The sequence below is a fragment of the Carcharhinus amblyrhynchos genome, chromosome 18 (genome assembly GCF_965287045.1).
Source record: "Carcharhinus amblyrhynchos chromosome 18, sCarAmb.v2.hapA, whole genome shotgun sequence".
Taxonomy (NCBI): domain Eukaryota; kingdom Metazoa; phylum Chordata; class Chondrichthyes; order Carcharhiniformes; family Carcharhinidae; genus Carcharhinus; species Carcharhinus amblyrhynchos.
In genome coordinates, this window is record NC_137341.1 from 29,536,791 (window position 1) to 29,557,343 (window position 20,553).

A 20,553-nucleotide genomic window follows, 5' to 3' on the forward strand; every position below is an offset into this window, starting at 1 on the left:
GATGGGTTCTTGATAAGAGAGGGGATTAAGGGTTATGGGGAGAGGGCGGGAAAGTGGAACTGAGCCACAACAGATCAGCCATGATCTTATTGAATGGCGGGGCAGGCTCGAAGGGCTAGATGGCCTACTCCTGCTCCTATTTCTTATGTTCTTATGTTCTTATGAATTAACAATTTTGATTTGATTTATTATTGTTACATACAGTGAAAAGTATTGTTTCTAGCATGCAAGATAGACAGAGCATACTGTTCATAGAGAAGGAAATGCAAGAGTGCAGAATGTAGTGTTACAGTCATAACTAAGGTGTAGAGAAAGATCAACTTAGTGCAAGGTAGGTCCATTCAAAAGCCTGTCAGCAGCAGGGAAGAAGCTGTTCGTGAGTTGGTTGGTACATGACCTCAGACTTTAGTATCTTTTTCCCGAAGGAAGAGAGAATGTCCAGGTGTGTGGGGCTGTTAATTAAGCTGGCTGCTTTGCTGAGGCAGCAAGAAGTGTCAATGAATGGGAGGCTGGTTTGCTTGATGGATTGGGCTACATTCAAGACCTTTTGTAATTTCTTGCGGCCTTGGGCAGAGCAGGAGCCATACCAAGCTGTGATACTAGCAGAACGAATGCTTTCTATGGAGCAATTACTGCTGCATGAATATTAGTTCTCTAATGACTGGTGTGGGAAATGCTAATGTCTCACCAGAGCAATAGGGCAAGTTAGTCACATTGTTCTTCATTAGTCTTGGGCCAGAGATGTCAATGGTTTGGGATCCCACAATCCTCCAGGCTGTGGATGACAATTACACTGTGCCAACTAACCCTGTTGGTGGAAAACCATTTGTTGAGTGACATTGAAGGAATTTATTCAAAACTTAACCCCCCAGGAATTCCTTGATTCTGAAATTTAGAGGAGATTTTCTGAGCCACTGTCATCCTTCATCTTTGATGATAAAATATTACATTTCCTCTCACCAAAAATTGATCTATTTTGCTCTTTACTAAGAACCTGTGTCATTGAACAGCACGGTGGCACAGTGGTTAGCACTGCTGCCTCACAGCGTCAGGGACCCAGGTTCAATTCCCAGCTTGGGCCATTATCTGTGCGGAGTTTGCACGTTCTCCCCATGTCTGCGAGGGTTTCCTCCGGGTGCTCCGGATTCCTCCCACATGTGCTTGATAGATAGATTGGCCATGCTAAACTGCTCCTGAGTTGACCCGGGGATGGGGTGGGCCTGGGTAAGATGCTCTGTTGGTTCAGATTCGATGGGCCAAACGGCCTCTTCCTCTTCCTAGGAACTCTGTGATAGCTATTGAATGAAGCTATTTATACACATTTGCAAGACCCTTCTGCAAACAGAACATAGTTATGCTAAATTGAGTAAAGAAATCCTGACGAGCTGACCATTGCTTTTCAGTAATCAGTTAAAATTAATAAAAGTAATTAATAAAATATTGTGACTTAATGTTGCAAAAATTAATTATTTAACCTACTAAGACAAGACAACTTCTGGTACATTCATGGAAATAAGTCTTCAAAGGCTTTTCTATAAATGTACCATTAAAGTGGAGATTTCTGTGACTCAGATTCCAATCTCAATGTTGCCTGAAGCTTAAAACTGTCGCATGTAGTGTCGTCTTCCACCAAACGGCATGGTTATATAATCAACTTTGTTTTCTCTCATGCAGCAGCGATATGTAGAGTTTTATTTAGCAGAATTGCTCAGGGCACAAACTTACGCTGCACAGAATCACAGTTAAAAAATCACAAATGAGCACTGAAAATCAAGCAGCGCTGTGCGGACAAAATACTGGTGTCCCTCTGAAGGATGTTGCTTGTTTCCTCCTCTACAGAGCTGTGGGCTGGGAAGCTGAGCTGCACTGCCTGTGAACCTTCTGTCCTTGAAATCAAAGATGGCTTCCACTCTCCTCTCCCGGCAACTTACTTACATACTGCAGCAGAACCTGAAATTCTCCCTGCCCCGTAAGTACTCTCTCGTTCAAGACTAAGAAATTATATAATATGCACAAATTGTAATATCAGTTTACAGCCTTTCTTTCGGCGTCCACATTTAAAAGGTTACTTGAATGGCTTGAGGCACGATAGATCTCTTGACCGCTCATTCTTCCAGTAATTGCAATTTTCTGCCACCTGGTTAGTTGGAGAGCTAAGCCAACCTGCAGGGAGGAGGAAACGAGTAAATGAATACTTTCTGTAAAAGACGTGCGGTGGGTTCCCAGAGCCCCAGCCTTCTGTTATATTTGATAGATGCTGGTTAGAGTTAGGCAAGAAAACAATACTATAGAAAACTATAATAACCACATTAAACTTTTGTTTTCTTTATTCATTCTTGGGATGTGCGTGCTGCTGGCTGGGCCACCATTTTTGCCCAACCTTAATTGCCCTTCAGCTGAGGGCATTAAAGAGTTAAATACATTGCTGTAGGTCTGGAGTCACATGTAGGCCACGCCAGGCAGATTTCCTTCCCTAAAGGAAGGAACTAAATGGGTTTTTATAACAACCAACAATAGTTACATGGTCACTATTAAACTTTTAAATCCGGATCTTTATGAAATTCAAGTTCCGCCACCTGCCATGGTGGGATTCAAACCCGGGCCCCAGAGCATTACCCCGGGTCTTTGGATAACTTGTCCATTGACAATACCACTAGGCCACTGCTTTCCCAAGCTGCTGTTGGCTGCTGTGTATTGTATGATGTAATTTATATCTGTCCTTTTTGACTTTAAGAATATGAATTATTTTGCATTTTATGAGAATCTTTGGTAGATTTGGAAGAATGGAGATCAATTGTTTACGTAACAGTGAAGGATATTCAGCTGTTCCTGATTTTTAAATGTAACATAGAAATCCTGCTTGTCAGAATAACTTGCATTAAAAGAGCACATTTAGCATGGAAAAGTATCACAAGTTGCTTCACCGAGGTGTCTGGGAAACAGATACTCAGTGAAAGGAAAGGTTTATCAAAGTGGTGGGTTTTAAAGGGCAAATTTTAAGGGACGGCACTGGAAGGATTTTTGGAGAAATTACTGTGATTGAGCTGGAGACATTCGCAAGATCTTTTCAACTAGTCTCTGACAGGAATTTGGATCATACTAAAGACTGTCCACATGGTCCTCACAAGATGTCTACTTGGAAACTGCAGCATTTAGAATGATGTCATTTCACCATGTCATGCATTCTTTATAAGAAACATTGCCTGGGATTTTACTGGCTCGGCCTGCCCATTGACAGGGCTTATGGGGGCACTCCTGAAGGCGCAGCCCAATTAGGGAGGGAGGGGGAGCCTGCTGCGTACTTTGCAGATGCGATCAGATTGGGGAAGGGGCCACAATCGGTCTGGGCAGCACAGGACAGGAATATAAGGGGGCTAGATATCTGTGTGTTGCCGGGCTCACAATCATCCTGGGCCCCCAAGATTGCGGGGGGTGGAGGTAGTTTGTTGAGGCTGCCTGCAGCAGCAGGGGCCTGACAGCTGTGTCTCTGTCTCTGCTGATGCAATTGAGCAGTTGCTGCATCAGAGGTCTGCTTATGTGCAGTAGCTTCCTCTAAAGGCTGGCTGGCAAATTAAGCCCAGCTCACTGCCTGCAGCAGCTAGAAGCAGTCTACACCATTTTTTCAATGACTAAGTACATAATATTGGGCATGAAAACTCGCCCAAAAAACAGATCAGGAACTCTCCCATTTTTAGGCTCTTCCATCTTCTTCCGTCGGGAAAAAAACACAGAAGAAATGGCAGAGGTGCTTAATGAGTACTTTGCCTAAGTATTCACGATGGAAACTGATCTGGGAGATTTTGCTACAGGTTTGCGGCAGACTGAAAAGATTGAGTATGTGGATATTAAGGAAGAGGATGTGCTAGAACTTTTGAATTCTATCAAGATAGATAAGTCGCTGGGACTAGATGGGATGTACCCCAGGTTATTGTGGGAGGCGAGGGAAGTGATTGCAGAGCCCCTGGCGATGATCTTTGCGTCGTCAATGGAGACGGGAGAGGTTCCGGAGGATTGGAGGATTGCGGATGTGGTTCCTATTTTCAAGAAAAGGAACAGAGATAGCCCGGGAAATTACCGACCGGTGAGTCTGACCTCAGTGGTTGGTAAGCTGATGGAGAGGCTTCTGAGGGACAAGATTTACGAGCATTTGGAGAGGTTTGACATGATCAGGAATAGTCAGCATGGTTTTGTCAAGGGCAGGTTGTGCCTTACGAGCCTAGTTGAGTTCTTCGAAAATGTGACTGAACACATTGACGAAGGAAGTGCAGTGGACGTGGTGTACATGGACTTCAGCAAGGCATTTGATAAGGTCCCCCGTGCAAGACTTCTTGAGAAGGTGAGAGGGCATGGGATCCAAGGGGCTTTGGCCTTGTGGATCCAGAACTGGCTTGCCTGCAGAAGGCAGAGAGTGGTTGTGGATGGGTCTTTTTCTGCATGGAGGTCAGTCACCAGTGGAGTGCCCCAGGGATCTGTTCTAGGACCCTTGCTGTTTGTCATTTTCATAAATGACCTAGATGAGGAAGTGGAGGGATGGGTTAGTAAGTTCGCCGATGACACGAAGGTCGGTGGTGTTGTGGATGGTCTGGAAGGATGTCAGAAGTTGCAGCAGGACATAAATAGGATGCAGGACTGGGCAGAGAAGTGGCAGATGGACTTCAATGTGGATAAATGTGTAGTCGTCCATTTTGGCAGGACCAATGGGATGAACGAGTACACCATCAAGGGCAGGAGTCTTAGTAGTGTTGAAGAGCAGAAGGATCTTGGGGTCCGGGTCCACAGGACTCTTAAATCGGCCTCGCAGGTGGAGGATGTGGTCAAGAAGGCGTATGGTGTACTGGCCTTCATTAATCGAGGGATTGAGTTTAGGAGTCGGGAGGTAATGCTGCAACTTTATAAGACCCTTGTCAGGCCTCACTTGGAGTACTGTGTGCAGTTCTGGTCGCCTCACTATAGGAAAGACGTAGAAGCTATTGAAAGGGTACAGAGGAGATTTACAAGGATGTTGCCTGGACTGGGAGGCATGCCTTATGAAGATAGGTTGAGGGAGCTGGGACTCTTCTCCCTGGAGAGACGAAGGTTGAGAGGCGACCTGATAGAGGTTTATAAAATGTTGAGAGGAATAGATAGGGTGGATCCTCAGAGGCTATTTCCCCAGGTTGAAATGGTCGCTACGAGAGGACACAGATTTAAGGTGTGGGGAGGCAAGTACAGAAGTGATGTTAGGGGTAAGTTTTTCACTCAGAGGGTGGTGAGTGAATGGAATCGGCTGCCGTCAGTGGTGGTGGAGGCGAACTCGCTGGGGTCTTTTAAAAGACTTCTGGATAAGTGTATGGGATTTAGTGGGATTGGGCGTTATAGATAGGTCTATGGATTGGTAGGTGTTGATGTGATCGGCGCAACTCGTGGGCCGAAGGGCCTGTTTGTGCTGTAGTGTTCTATGTTCTATGTTAAGTTTGAGGTCACATACAAACCGAGTCAACAGCAGCTTCTTCCCTGCTGCCATCTTTTGAATGGACCTACCTTATATTAAGTTAATCTTTCTCTACACTCTAGCTATGACTGCATCCTCCCCTTTCCTTCTCTATGTACGGTATGCTTTGTTTGTATAGCATAAGAAACAATACTTTCCACTGCATAATAATAGACATGACAACAATAAATCAAATCAATTTTGTCCTCACAGGCAGGTGTCCATGCAAACAGTAGATACTGTCAATGAATCAACAAGTCACCAGCTTCCTGGATTGCCCAATCCATCTCGCTCCCCCACCCCCCCTCACCTCTGCTCAGGGACCAATACAAGCAATGGCAGGGGTCCGCTAGATGAGGGGCTGCTGAGGTTTCTTGGCACACTATGTAGATAAAGGCTGAAGGAGCAGTCCAAATGGCATTTGCAGTAACTAGGCCAACACACAGACCCCACAGACTCTGGCAGGATTCAGAGTTGAGGGACAGCAACAGACTCAACCCAGTGAAACTGACAGGATCACTCGGTCATAGAATTTCTGGGTCACCAAGCTTTTTTTTAAGCTAATTGTAGTTTCTTATCTTATTTTCAAGGCTGAGATTGATAGGTTTTTAATCAGTAGGGGAATTAAGATGATAAGGCAGGAAAGTGAATTTAGTATCAGATCAACAATGATCTTACTAAGTGATGGAGCAGACTTGAGGGGCTGAATGGCTTAGTCCTATTCCTATTTCTTATAAACAAACTGAAAAGCAAGGTTCAGTATCTTGTGATTAAAGAAAACAGCCTGCATTACAACTGTTTTAACCTAAATTAATTTTAATTATGTTATACTTCATACAGTGTCCCCAAAGAATATTCTTTCAAATAATAATGGAAAAATCCATATTCAAATATGTCTCCTTATTTGCGGCACATTTTTTTGTGGATATAGTTAACATGTCCACTGAACTAAGAGGAAGTCTGCCTGAGGTTCACAACTGTCATGTCTCACAATACTATTTCACAGTCCACTGAGTTCCTCAAGCACACTGCAGTTTTCAAAGTCCAGGGACGAAACTAGAACTATTAAGGATCAATTCCTGATATATTTTCTCACTGAGGTTAGACAGTTTAATTTCAGAAGGTGGCCTACTAATGTCTGCTAGCTAAATTGCTGAAAACCAGTGAGGTCGATAGTAAACCTCTCATTCATGAGTTTGCTGGTCTGGCAATGCTCTTTCTCTGCGTCAGACGTGGGAATCCATTCACTGGCATCATCGTTCTGTTTTGACACGTACCGTTGCACCAGACCATGATCCATGGTGGGATTTTCTAATTTTCCTTTTGACTAAGAATGTTTGAGAACCATAGGGCATTGCTTTCTCTTTTCATCAAAGGAGCCAAGGGCACCATGTGCAGTGAATCACTGGGATCTGGAATACAGTGTGGTGGAGAGAGATTCAATCACAGCTCTCAAAAGGGATTTGGATAATTATCTGCAAAGGGGAAATGTTCTGAGCCGCAGAGGATGGGACCAGGTTGGTTGCTCCTCAAGAGAACCTGCACGAATGCAACAGGCTGCAATAGCCTCCTGCTCCAGAATCATTATACAGCCTCTTGCCAGCACCCTACCCACGAGTGAAAAAGTCAGCAGCAAGCCTGTAACCACTCAGCAGCTAACTCCACAGGGATTTCATGCTCAGAAGGGCATTCATTGGGTTAAGGCAAGGCTTTGGCCACCATCTGGGGAGGAAAACCAAGTGTAGCCTGTCAATCAGTTGGCCTGTCAGTCCTCCTGTCCCAGCAGCACTTCTGAGAGTGATGGCCACTGCTGCATCCAGACCCCAACCACAAGGAGCCAGAGTCAGTGGGGGGATGCAGCCCGAAGGGTCGTGGGGAACAAGGTAGCTTAGGTGATGCCTTTGCGTTTATTAACAGGGGGTTTGAGTTTAAGAGTCGTGGGGTTATGCTGCAACTATACCGGACGTTAGTGAGACCACATTTGGAATATTGTGTTCCGTTCTGGTCACCTCATTACAAGAAGGATGTGGAAGCATTGGAGAGAGTGCAGAGGCGATTTACCAGGATGCTGCCTGGTTTGGAGGGTAGGTCTTATGAGGAAAGGTTGAGGGAGCTGGGACTTTTCTCTTTGGAGCGGAGGAGGCTGAGAGGCGACTTAATAGAGGTTTATAAGATGACGAGGGGGATAAATAGGGTGGATGTGCAGAGATTATTTCCTTGGGTGGATGTAGCTATTACTAGGGGACATAACTATAAGATTCATGGTGGGAGATATAGGAGGAATGTCTGAGGTAGATTCTTTACTCAAAGAGTGTTTGGGGTGTGGAATGCACTGCCTGCTGTGATAGTGGAGTCGGAAACTTTAGGAGCTTTCAAGCGGTTATTGGATAGGCACATGGAGCACACCAGAATGATAGGGAGTGGGATAGCCTGATCTTGGGTTTGGGCGTAGCTCTGCACAACATCGAGGGCCGAAGGGCCTGTACTGTGCTGTATTGTTCTATGTTCAAAATAAAATCACAACCATGGTGCACACACACTGGTCCCTGCCTAGGGCTGCAGTTTAGCAGGCCCAGTCTTGGGCCAGCCTTGTGAAAGGCTCAGGTGATGAATACCAGCTGGACAGGCCGCTGTCCATTACCATGGAAACTCAACAAGCCCCACAGGGAGATTGATCAGTGATTTCCCCATGGACCTCGTGGGGGTTATCACACTGACTCCCTGTAAATATTGGGGTGTAGTCCTCAATATTTGCCCAACTGCGTGAAGGTTAGGCGGGATAAAAATGTAAAGATGGGGGCAGAATCTTACCAAAATGGGATCAAAGGTTATGGGGAGAAAGCAGAATTAGGCTATTGAGTTGGATGATCAGCTATAGTCATAGAGAATGGCGGGGCAGGGTCGAAGGGCCAAACTGTCTCCTCCTACTCCTATCTTCTATGTTTCTATATTAAAAAATGTTAGGATCCAGCAGAAAACCGGTGTGTTTATCAGAGAAACAACCAGATGTTCTCAAACAGGGGGCTTTGTTTCACTCCACCATTTTGAAGGCAGGCTCTAATGATGCCCCGATGAAACTACTACACCCCCATGCGATCACTGCCAACATTTTCACTCCGCCCCCATGATCATCGCTGACATCTCTCTCCACTCTCCACGCCCATTAGTCATCGCTGGCATTGCCCTCTCAGAGGTTGGCACTGCCAGGTTGGCACAGACCCGCGATTTCCGGGTTTCTCCAGATGTTGAACCCCCACTACCAATCCCGCAGGTAGAGTGCGGGCTCAAGCACATGGAATGTGACCGGAATAGACTGCATGTGCACCCACTGCCCTTCTTAATGGCTGTAGATTTCAGGGCATTCCCATTACGAAGATGCCAAATGAAACCATCCACTTTGGGTTCTTGCTATTTGCTTCATTGAACTTATTAAACTAGAAAGAGTGCAGAAAAGATTTACTGGAATTCTACCAGGACTTGATGATTTGAGTTATAAGGAGAGGCTGGATAGACTGGGACTTTTTTCCCTGGAGAGTAGAAGATTGAGGAGTCATCTTATAGAGGTCTATAAAATAATGAGGCATAGATCAACTAGATAGTCAACATCTTTTCCCAAAGGTAGGGGAGTCTAAAACTAGAAGCCATAGGTTTAAGGTGAGCGGGGAAAGATACAAAAGAGTCCAGAGGGACAATTTTTTCACACACAGGGTGCTAAGTGTCTGGAATGAGGTGCCAGAGGTAGTAGTAGAGTAGGGTACAATTTTGTTTTTTCAAAAAAAGCATTTAGACAGTTACGTGGATAAGATGGGTATGGAGGGCTATGAGCCAAATGTGGGCAATTGAGACTAACTTTGGGGTGAAAACTGGGTGGCACGGACAAGTTGGGCTGAAGGGTCTGTCTCCATGCTGTAAACTTCTATGACTCTATGAACAGTTGAAATTTCTGATTATTCAAATCTCAGTGGCTCCTGAGTGGATAAGCGCCTTGGGTGATTTTTAACTGCCATCTAGCCAGCTTCTGCCAGGCTGTTGATGGATGTGGTGTTTTTAGATTTCCAGGAGGCGTTCAATAAGGTGCCTCACAAAAGGTTGCTGCAGAAGGTTAGGGTACACGGAGTTGGGGGTAGAGTGTTAGCGTGGACTGAGGATTGGTTATCTAATAGGAAGCAGAGAGTTGGAATAAATGGGTGCTTTTCTGGTTGGCAGTTGGTGACTAGTGGGGTGCTGCAGGGATCTGTGCTGGGGCCTCAACTGTTTACCATATACATAGATGATCTGGAGGAGGGGGCTGATGACACGAAGATGAGTGGAAAAGCGAATTGCGTGGAGGATGCGGAAAGTCTGCAGAGAGATTTGGATAGGCTGAGCAAGTGGGCGAGGACGTGGCAGAAGGAGTATAACGTTGGCAAGTGTGAGGTTATCCACTTTGGAAGAAATAATAGTAGGATGGAATATTATTTAAGTGGCGAAAAGTTGCAGCATGCTACGGTGCAGAGGGACCTGGGGGTCCTTGTGCACGAATCACAAAAACCCAGTCTACAGGTGCAGCAGGTGATCAAGAAGGCGAATGGGATGCTGGCCTTTATAGTGAGGGGGATAGAATATAAAAGCAGGGAGGTCTTGCTGCAACTGTACAGGGTACTGGTGAGGCCGCAGCTGGAGTACTGTGTGCAGTTTTGGTCCCCTTATTTGCGAAAGGATATTTTGGCCTTGGAGGGAGTACAGAGAAGGTTCACCAGGCTGATACCGGAGATGAGGGGATTAGCTTATGAGGGGACATTGAGTAGATTGGGCCTGTACTCGTTGGAGATTAGAAGGCTGAGGGGGGATCTTATAGAGACATACAAGATAATGAAGGGGCTAGATAGGGTAGAGGTAGAGAGATTCTTTCCACTTAGAAAGGAAACCAGAACTAGAGGGCACAGCCTCAAAATAAGTGGGGGGCAGTTTAGAACAGAGTTGAGGAGGAACTTCTTCTCTCAGAGGGTGGTGAATCTCTGGAATTCTCTGCCCATTAAAGTGGTGGAGGCTACCTTGTTGAGTATATTTAAGTCATGGGTAGATAGATTTCTGATTGATAAGAGAATTAAGGGTTATGGGGAGCAGGCGGGAAAGTGGAACTGATCCACTTCAGATCAGCCATGATCTTATTGAATGGCAGGGCAGGCTCAAAGGGCTAGATGGCCTACTCCTGCTTCTATTTCTTATGTATGTTCTTATGATAAGGTTAAAATTATCCTCTTAAATCTAAACTACTGCCTACGTAATACTGGCTACGTAAGAACAATACAAAGACACTGAAAAATAACTTTGCTGCTAAGCAAAGAGCCACAAAATATAATCAGAAATCTCTACAATAGTTTATGTTCCTCCAAATCTCTCATTTCTAAGTATGCTTATCTATGCAGAGTTTAAAATATTATTTTAACTGTTCTTTGTATATACAACAAAACAGATATTGCACTTGGCTATGTCAGAGTGACCAGAACTGTTGATGTGTGGTGAAAACTGAAATAATTATCCATTGAAATAATTGAAAACATTGATCTCAGCTCCAGCGAGACAGGAGACCTTATTTTACTGAATAATTTTGAAAATCCTCTCAGGAATTGCATGCCCCATGGGTAACCACACTTCCAAAGTATAGAAGTGCACTAGTAATCATCAATTCTTTATTCAAATACCTATACATTGCACAAGTCAGGTGATAAGAATAGTATCTGCTGCTAAAATTAGATACAACACTGTGCAAACAATAATAATGGGGACATGATCAAGAACAAACCCATTGATGGAACTCTCTACTTTGACAGGAATGGGATATGAAGGGGTATTGGGATTGGCTGCCCTTTATATGCACTGTCCAATTTTCCTTGCTATTCAAGTCATTGGGAATGCAAAACAAGCAGCTAATTGGGCTGGAATTTCCTTGTAACTGTCCCCACACTGCCACCATAAAGCTGTCAACAGGAGGACACCATCTCAGGGTAACGGGTCAACTGTTTGGGACTGAGATGAGGAGAAATTTCTTCGTTCAAGAGGGCTGTGAATCTTTGAAATTGTCTACCTCAAAAGGCGGTAGATACTCCATTGTTGAGTATATTTAAGGCTGAGATAGACAGATTGTTGGTCTTTCAGAAACTGGAGGGAAGTTGAGTTGATGCAGAAGATCAGTCATGATCTTATTGAATGGTGGAGCCAGCTTGAAGGGCAACATGTTGTAATCCTGCTCCTATTCCTCACTAAACCTGAAAAGTGTCCATTTTATTGAGTTGCCCTTGTTGTTTATGACAGAAAACCATTACATTTGGATTTGTTCCTGGTGGTAATGCTTCATCCTAGCTTATTGTTCCACAGAAACCAACAGGACCCTCAAAGCTTCCACAAACATCTTTCCTTCATCTGGTCTCTGAAATGGCTCTTAAATGGTGGCCATTGAGGAGATGTGGAGGGCATGTTTTCACACAGAGCATGGTGGATGCCTGGAAGTGGAGGTGATGGAGTGGTCAGCACCGCTCAAGGTGTATCGTGATGGCCACATGAGACAGGAGGTCCATTGAGGGATAGAAACCACATTTCGGTGCAGGCTAGGTGGGCCGAAGGGTTGGTTCTTGCATTGCACTGTTCTTTGTTCTTTGTATTTAGCACTGGAGGACATCACAGTCAAGCTCAATCCTATCCTTATCGATCAGCGTTTACCAACAATTTCCTTTTTGCTCCTTCTACCAACACAGTGACTTTGAAGCAAACAATAATGCTGGTCTAGATGAGATAAACTAATCTAACGCTCATCAGAGATGTACCTTAAGTCAAGCTGATCTGCCTACTTAATTGCACACTTATAGATTTAATTTTATGGCATTCTATTAGTGTGTTGTGTGGACAAGGTTTTGTTTTAAACTCTACTTTTAATCCTTTATTTGTAGCGAACATCCCAACAAAGTCAGAATGTATCTTTTAGTCTGTTATACTGTTCACTTTTTTTATCAGTTTTGATATGTGTCTTATTATCACGAATGGCATATTTACTTGTCCCGGTATTTTGAACTTATTTGATCAGGTCATGCACAAAACGCAAACACTGTGCCATCTGTCTAATTCTAGATCTTTATTACCTCCATTAACTGTATATGCTCAGAACGGCCACAGCATAATCTCTTCTTAGTTGCTAAATATAAACTGTATATTGCATTAGAATCAGGTTTCTGGAACTGTTTATATTATAAATCCTAGCCAATGCTGTACTGGATGTGCTGGACTTTTCTGATATGCTTAGTTGATTGTGGAGAAAGGAAAAAAGAGATAGATAACTTGGCATTATTTTATTAACTGTATCTTGTTTGAAGCTGTTGACATATTTTCTAAATTACTGGGCAGGAATTTGACTCCTTGAGTCACAAGCTCGAACTCAGCAGATATGGCTGGATAGCAGCCATGCAATGTCTTGGGGTTTTCTGTTTTCTAAGAAATCTAATTTGATATGAAAGGAGTCACTTCACAGAAGTAGCTTGTCGTGTGATAGTTTAACTGTGCTCCGATGCTTACATTGAGGCCCTTTAACTGCTATAGCCATCTCAGTAACTTGAAATACAGAATATTTGAATTGATTTCTCTCTTTAAAGCATTACCTCTGAATGTCAATGTACACTCGGTATAAAATCAATATTATTGAAAGATTTGTGTACAGTGAAGTTTTTGAATGTATTTGTACAGTTGCACGCTTCAAAATTATATACTCACATGGAATTCTTACTGAGCTGACACATTGTTGCTATTGGTTATACTCCAGGAAGAGAGTGTACAGTAGTTGTCACAGGTGATCACTGCAAACAGCAATACTTTTATTTCACTCCAAGAACTATGGTAATTTGAGCACTACAGAAACACAATCTGCTTGCTTTGAGGAATTGATATTTAATATTCCAAACTATTTAAGTTATTCCTTGAATATTTTCTTGTTAACTCTTAACAGATGCTTAAATTTCTTGAACTGTGTGACTCAGATTAAACAGACAGAGAAAGGAAATTAAAATGTGAGATGAAGAGTTTAATCACACAGATGTCTCACAGTCATTCTCGTACTCAGTTACTTCAGGATCCCACGCTCATTACAGCTCAGATAAAACTTCATAACGTTTTTAATGAGCAGTTCTTTAATTTGTCATTAAAGCTTTGTACTGTTCTACTGGTTTGGTGAATTAACCCAAAGAGATATCGCTAAATCGTAGTGCAATCTAGATTAGTAGGTGTTTTGCAAGGAAATAATTTGCAGTAACTGTAAAGAAAAGGGCTAGAATTCTCTGGCCGTTCACACCAGCGGGATTCACCAGTCCTGCCGGCAGTGTAGGCCTGCTGGCGTGAGGTGACGTCAATGGGAATTTCCAATGACAGCGGCAGAACCAGACAATCCCACCAGCGAGGGGGCAGAGAATCCCACCGGCGAGGGGGCCAGAGAATCCCACCGGCGAGGGGGCAGAGAATCCTACCAGCGAGGGGGCCCGAGAATCCCACCGGCGAGGGGGCCCGAGAATCCCACCGGCGAGGGGGCCCGAGAATCCCACCGGCGAGGGGGCCCGAGAACCCCACCGGCGAGGGGGCCCGAGAACCCCACCGGCGAGGGGGCCCGAGAACCCCACCGGCGAGGGGGCCCGAGAACCCTACCAGCGAGGGGGCCCGAGAATCCCACCGGCGAGGGGGCCCGAGAATCCCACCGGCGAGGGGGCCCGAGAACCCCACCGGCGAGGGGGCCCGAGAATCCCACCGGCGAGGGGCCAGAGAATCCCACCGGCGAGGGGGCCCGAGAATCCCACCGGCGAGGGGGCCCGAGAACCCCACCGGCGAGGGGGCCCGAGAACCCCACCGGCGAGGGGGCCCGAGAACCCCACCGGCGAGGGGGCCCGAGAACCCCACCGGCGAGGGGGCCCGAGAACCCCACCGGCGAGGGGGCCCGAGAATCCCACCGGCGAGGGGGCCTGAGAATCCCACCGGCGAGGGGGCCTGAGAATCCCACCGGCGAGGGGGCCCGAGAACCCTACCAGCGAGGGGGCCCGAGAATCCCACCGGCGAGGGGGCCCGAGAATCCCACCGGCGAGGGGGCCAGAGAATCCCACCGGCGAGGGGGCCCGAGAATCCCACCGGCGAGGGGGCCCGAGAACCCTACCAGCGAGGGGGCCTAAGAATCCCACCAGCGAGGGGGCCCGAGAATCCCACCGGCGAGGGGGCCCGAGAACCCCACCGGCGAGGGGGCCCGAGAATCCCACCGGCGAGGGGGCCCGAGAACCCCACCGGCGAGGGGGCCAGAGAATCCCACCGGCGAGGGGGCCCGAGAATCCCACCAGCGAGGGGGCCCGAGAACCCTACCAGCGAGGGGGCCTAAGAATCCCACCGGCGAGGGGGCCCGAGAATCCCACCGGCGAGGGGGCCCGAGAATCCCACCAGCGAGGGGGCCCGAGAACCCTACCAGCGAGGGGGCCTAAGAATCCCACCAGCGAGGGGGCCCGAGAATCCCACCAGCGAGGGGGCCCGAGAACCCTACCAGCGAGGGGGCCTAAGAATCCCACCAGCGAGGGGGCCTAAGAATCCCACCAGCTAGCAAACAACACGCCACCTGCCACCAAAGAGAAACAAGTGGCTGGGAGGCCGGAGAATTTCGCTCAAGATATTTGTTACCCATTATTTTAAGAACAGTTAACTTTCTAAACTTAAAAAAAACTTGGTACTTACTCTTTTTCTATTGCTGTAGATTTTCCCTCCCTCTCCTTATTGGCAAAAGGTGCCAAAAATGCCAATACTTCTGGTACCTCATCCAATTAGGAAAGAGGAGGTTTATCAATGTCTAGTCCAGGGTCCTGGTCCACTGGTGAAATTCCAGCATATGGAGCTGGACAGTGATCAGGAACGGGAATCTGGCCTTGCTCCTTTTAAAACCGTGAAGCTGAGCCTGTTTGCCAAGCCCCAGCTGGTCAGGCAAAAACCAGATCATTCAGCAGGGAGACAGACCGTAACTGGGACCTTTCTATAGATCGGTACTTGAGGCAATCCTGCCCCCAGCGATCTAAAAGTCATCTCAGATATTGTAGTGGATTTAACTTAAATGTAAAATATAGAATTTTTCAAGTATGTAGTTTGATTTTTATTCATCCTTGGGATGTGGGCGATGCTGGCTGGGCCAGCATTTATTGCCCATCGCTAACTGCCCTTGAACTGAGTGGTTTGCTCAGCCAATGATGTGGGTAAGAAAGCAGAATGTTGAAAACATTGTGACAGAAACTGTGTAAAAGTATCTATTTCACAAGGAAATGAGTGCCATGTTCATTCTCTATTACCATGTCAGACGTTGTCAGTGTACAGTTATTGTAAACAGGATGAATGCAAGATGGAAGAGAAACAATTAGGAACAGTAAAATAATAATAACTCTAAAACAAGGACAAATCTGGAAGGGGCCGATGATCGTTGGTGGTGGTGGTGGGTGGGGTGGTGGGGGGGTGGGGGGGTAGCTGGTGAAGGTTAGGGAGAGAAGTGTCAACTCTGATTGGCGTTGGAGGGGAACGCCTGAGACCTCATGTAGTGGTTTGGGGGGTGGGGGAAGATTTATTTCTGTTATGATTGGGGCACCTATTAACCATGGCGCCCCTATGTCATTTAAGCTGGGTCTTGTTGGCTTGTTGAGGCTCCAGCCACATTGCATAGTGATGCGAAACACGCCCCCTTGATTTTTTTAAGTGGTAAGATCTGTTTATCGCCAGAAACAACACTCCATTCCCCCCATTATTTTCAAGGTATTTTCCAGAATTTTACACTCCTCCACCATCGAGCTTTCTGGTGGGGCGGAGAGTGAAATCGGGAGATGGGATTCCCTCCCTGCCCTGAACATATAATGATTTTACACTGGGCTGGGCAAGACCTTGGATGGGAAGCCTGCCCTTGCCCCAGTTAAGTGGCCAATTAATGGAAGTAAGGACTGCCTTAAGTTTTAGGAAGATTGAACGTCCTCGGCAGAAACCCGGAATACAACAAAGTTACATCTTGACTGAAAGATGGAGACGGGAAGTGGGAGTAACTCTGCCTCCATCAGAAACCCCCTTCTGAATTCAGGGCTCCTCCTCTCCTCTGGTTTCCACACACCCCCCCCCCCCCCCCCCCCCACCCCCTCGAGACCTCAATGGTTCTTTTGTGTCCTCCCTCCCACAGGCCTTCCCGACCTTCTCCTCACTGGAACCCCTTGAACTTACCTGGGCCTCTGGCTCCCCTCCAATGTCTTCTTGAACTTGCTCTTCTGTCCACTGCAGCGCTGTCACTGCAGGGATTGGAAGAGCTGCCAGCCAATCAAATTGACCACAAGCTCTCTGACGTGAGACTACCTCTTGAGTGAGGGGCAGAACTCCTGCTTGCAGCCAATCAACACTCACTCGAGTGAAAACCAGCCGTGGGACAGTTGGAATAAGTGGAGGACACATTTTGCAGGAAACAAGATCCTGATATCTGAAAAAAATCAGGCGCATATGTCCCCGACATGCACTTCCTAGCAGTGCTCACTAGATTGCAACCAGGAATGAGAATCTAAGGTGAGGTTGGTAAATGGTTGAAGTTGATGCTAGGAACTACTGATTTCTATTAGTATTACGCTTGTCAACTCAGAGTTCCCATTACCCCCTTAAGGAAATTTAGATGTAATGTTGTATAATAGATTGTTTTTAGTCTTATGAATACCAATGGTTTGTATTTCTGTTTTCCTCTGTACATTCTGCAATGCTTCCATTCCCTTAATGGAGTTGACCTCGAGGTGACCCTGACATGCCTGACTCATGGAAAACCCTTAAAGTATGCAAAAGTATGCAACTAACAATGCTTCCCCTGCCCACCCAGCCTGCATGGTATCCAATCCATCTGTAGTAGAGTCATGACAGCACAGAGAGAGGCCATTCGTCCCATCTGGTCTATGCTGTCTTCAGTCAGCTCCTTGCCACCGTTCTATCGCTGAACCTCTGCAAGTTCACTTCCCTCAAATGCCCATCCAATTTCCTTAAATCACGGTTCCCCTCCACTCCTCATAGGCATTGCATTCCTGGTCATAACCAGGTCCTCCATAAATGAAAAGGTTTTCTCTCCATTTCCCTTGAATTTCTTGTCCAATCTTGTCTGTATCCCCAGTCCTTGAACCATCAATCAGTAATACACGTGTGAGCTAGGTATAGGACACACATCAAGGACAGGAGTTTCAAAAGCGATCAAGGATGGGACTGGAGATGGGTGGTTCTGTAAATTTACCCCACTGGCTGGCATGCCAGATTGCTGCTATGTTACCGTACCCAAATCATTTTAGAGGAAACAGGGTCAGAGTAGATTGTTACCTGCCTACAAGTGGCAGTGAGTGTTTTCAGCCTCCAGGGCTGCAAACAACACTTTATCCTGCACCCCCCTTACCATTACATCCTCCATGGCAGTACCACCACAGAGAGACCTCAGGACCCGTGCTGAAATGAAATAAAATAAAGTTCTAAGTGAGAACTTAAAATAAAGATCGTGGTAGGTGACAGACTCCTCAACTACCATGCCATCAGATCACAGGAATCCTAATTATATTCCATTACAAGAGGCTGGGGTGGAGGGGGGTAGAATTAATATCAATAACCTTATCTAGGCGGCTACTATTTCTACTGCATGTTTGCATTGCTGGATAAAAAAATTGACCAAAGAGATTTATCTGCTCAAATCTTGTGGTTGTCATTATTGGCCACACTTAAAAGGATGTTGTAGGGATTACTGTATAAAGGGTAGGTCTGAAATTCCTTTCTCCTCTGCTCCAATGGAGATTTAATCCATTTGTTTAACATGTTAATGTCTGCCTAAGTATCCAATGGAATTGTAACAAGGCTTTCATGTATTCAAATCATCCTGAGACGGTGAAAAGAGTTTGAAGACACCAGGTGTGGAGGTAGGACGTAGAAAAGTCCCTCTTCAGTGATCCTGCACTTTGCTTCAGCTTTAATAAAATCTCAAAGCAGCGCTCTAGCCCTTACCTCTCACACTGCTCATATATATACCACATCAACCCATGCGATCTCATATCCCCACATTACCCCTCATGTTCCCTCATACTCCCTATGCCCCTGTACATGCCTCTATGGCCCTTTATAGTCCCAATGCCAAAGTGGTGCCAACTGATACCGGAGTTGAGGGGGTTGAGCTATGAGGAGAGGCTGAATAAACTAGGCTTGTACTCGTTAGAGTTTAGAAGAATGAGAGGAGATCTCATTGAGACGTATAAGATGATGAACGGGATGGATAGGATAGAGGTGGAGAGACTCTTCCCGCTCAGAAAGGACAGTAGGACTAGGGGGCACAGCCTCAAGATAAAGGGGGGGCGGTTAAAACAGAGTTGAGGAGGAACTTCTTCACTCAAAGGGTGGTGAATCTCTGGAATTCTCTGCCCGTTGAAGTGGTGGAGGCTACCTCGCTAAATATTTTTAAGACGCAGGTTGATGGGTTTTTGATAAGCGAGGGGATTAAGGGTTATGGGGAGAGGGCAGGAATGTGGAACTGAGCCACGACAGATCAGCCATGATCTTATTGAATGGCGGGGCAGGCTCGAAGGGCTAGATGGCCTACTCCTGCTCCTATTTCTTATGTTCTTATGTTCTTATGATGCCTTCTACCAGCACCCCCTCACCATTACATCCTCCATGGCAGTTCACCCAGTTACACCACAGAGAGACCCTAGGACCCATGTTAAGATGAAACAAAACAAAGTTCTAAATGTCCATTGCAGACTTCATTTAAAAATAAAACACTCCCATTCATAAAAACACATTCACTAACTTTGCATTCCTTCAGCTACGTAATCCATTGTTACAACAAATATTTCATTCAAATGCTTGGTTCTTTAATAAGATAGATTGTTCAAGTACTGCATCCCTTAAAAAAGCAAGCTTTTGTATTCCTAGCCTCAAGTCAAAGGCCTTTTAATCACCTGGAATGGTCAATGAACTGTGAACTGATGGACATCTTGCCATGATAGTGATTGATTGTGAAATCAGTCATGCAACACAAATCCTATGGCTCTGCACACGGCGGGAATCATCGTAGACAGGATAGAAAATTTCATGGACCAGCCAAAGGTCTATTAAATTTGGGTAGCAATTTCTGATCCCATGGTGAGTGGGATCAAAAAATCCCAGCCTATAATGATAGCCCTCAAGATTCTGGCAACAGATAGAGTGAAAAATAACAAGCACTATTTTTTTAAATTATAGCATGTTTCCTTTTGAATATTTAAAGGAAAGGAGACTTAAAAGCTTTGCTAGCATGTCAGTTCCCTTGAAAACCTGACAGTTCCTTCAGCTTGACAGTTCCAATTGGCTTGTCCACTTTTCATGCACATTCATGTCTACTTTTAGCAATGCCAAAAAGCAGCTGATCACTCCCAAAGGGCATGTGACCTCTTCTAACAAGCACCTTATCTTTCCCAAGATGTCCCTGGACCTATCCAAAAGGCTACCCCACCAACCCAAATTAACAGCTTCAGACCTTCTCTTGAAAACTGTAAAGTACACTAGCCATATTTTGGATATTCTAGTTATTGAAAATTGGATCTTGTTGTACTTGCACATGTCCAGTTGCTTTCATGAACTATGGGTTTGCAAATTGCTCCTGTAGTTACTCTGGCAAAAATGGCGGGTGTCAGATTCAGGGGTGGGATTCCAGAATTAGGGCTTCAGTGCCATTAGGGCTAAGTCAGACATTCTCCCTGTCTTAACAAAAACCCAGCCTGTGTATTTCTAAGTTTTATTGGGGACAGTAGTGTGTCAGCAGGTAATTGTTGTAACCCCTTGTCTTGTTGAGTCTCTACACATCAGGAGGTGGCAACACCAGCCAATTGCAATGCTGCTGCCAGCAGTGTCAGTGCAATGAAGTAAACCTCCCATCACAGTATCAACACAAAACCAGAAAATGCTGGGAAATCTCAGCAGGTCTGACAGCATCTGTGGGGAGAGAATAGAGCTACTGTTTCAGGTCTAGGTGACCCTTCATCGGAGCTAGGAGCAAAGAGAACCAGCGGAAATTTATACTATGTGGGCGGGGA

At 45.8% G+C, this 20,553-nt stretch overlaps 1 protein-coding gene across 1 annotated transcript in view; it reads left to right on the forward strand.

The window, feature by feature from the left end:
- Positions 1-20,553, forward strand: part of abat (4-aminobutyrate aminotransferase) — a 149,694-nt gene that overhangs the window by 62,071 nt on the left and 67,070 nt on the right. The window contains exon 2 of the mRNA XM_080206645.1: positions 1,840-1,969. Within this exon, the coding sequence (XP_080062771.1) occupies positions 1,900-1,969 (70 nt within the window). The 5' untranslated portion in view covers positions 1,840-1,899. The remainder of the gene's footprint in view (positions 1-1,839; positions 1,970-20,553) is intronic.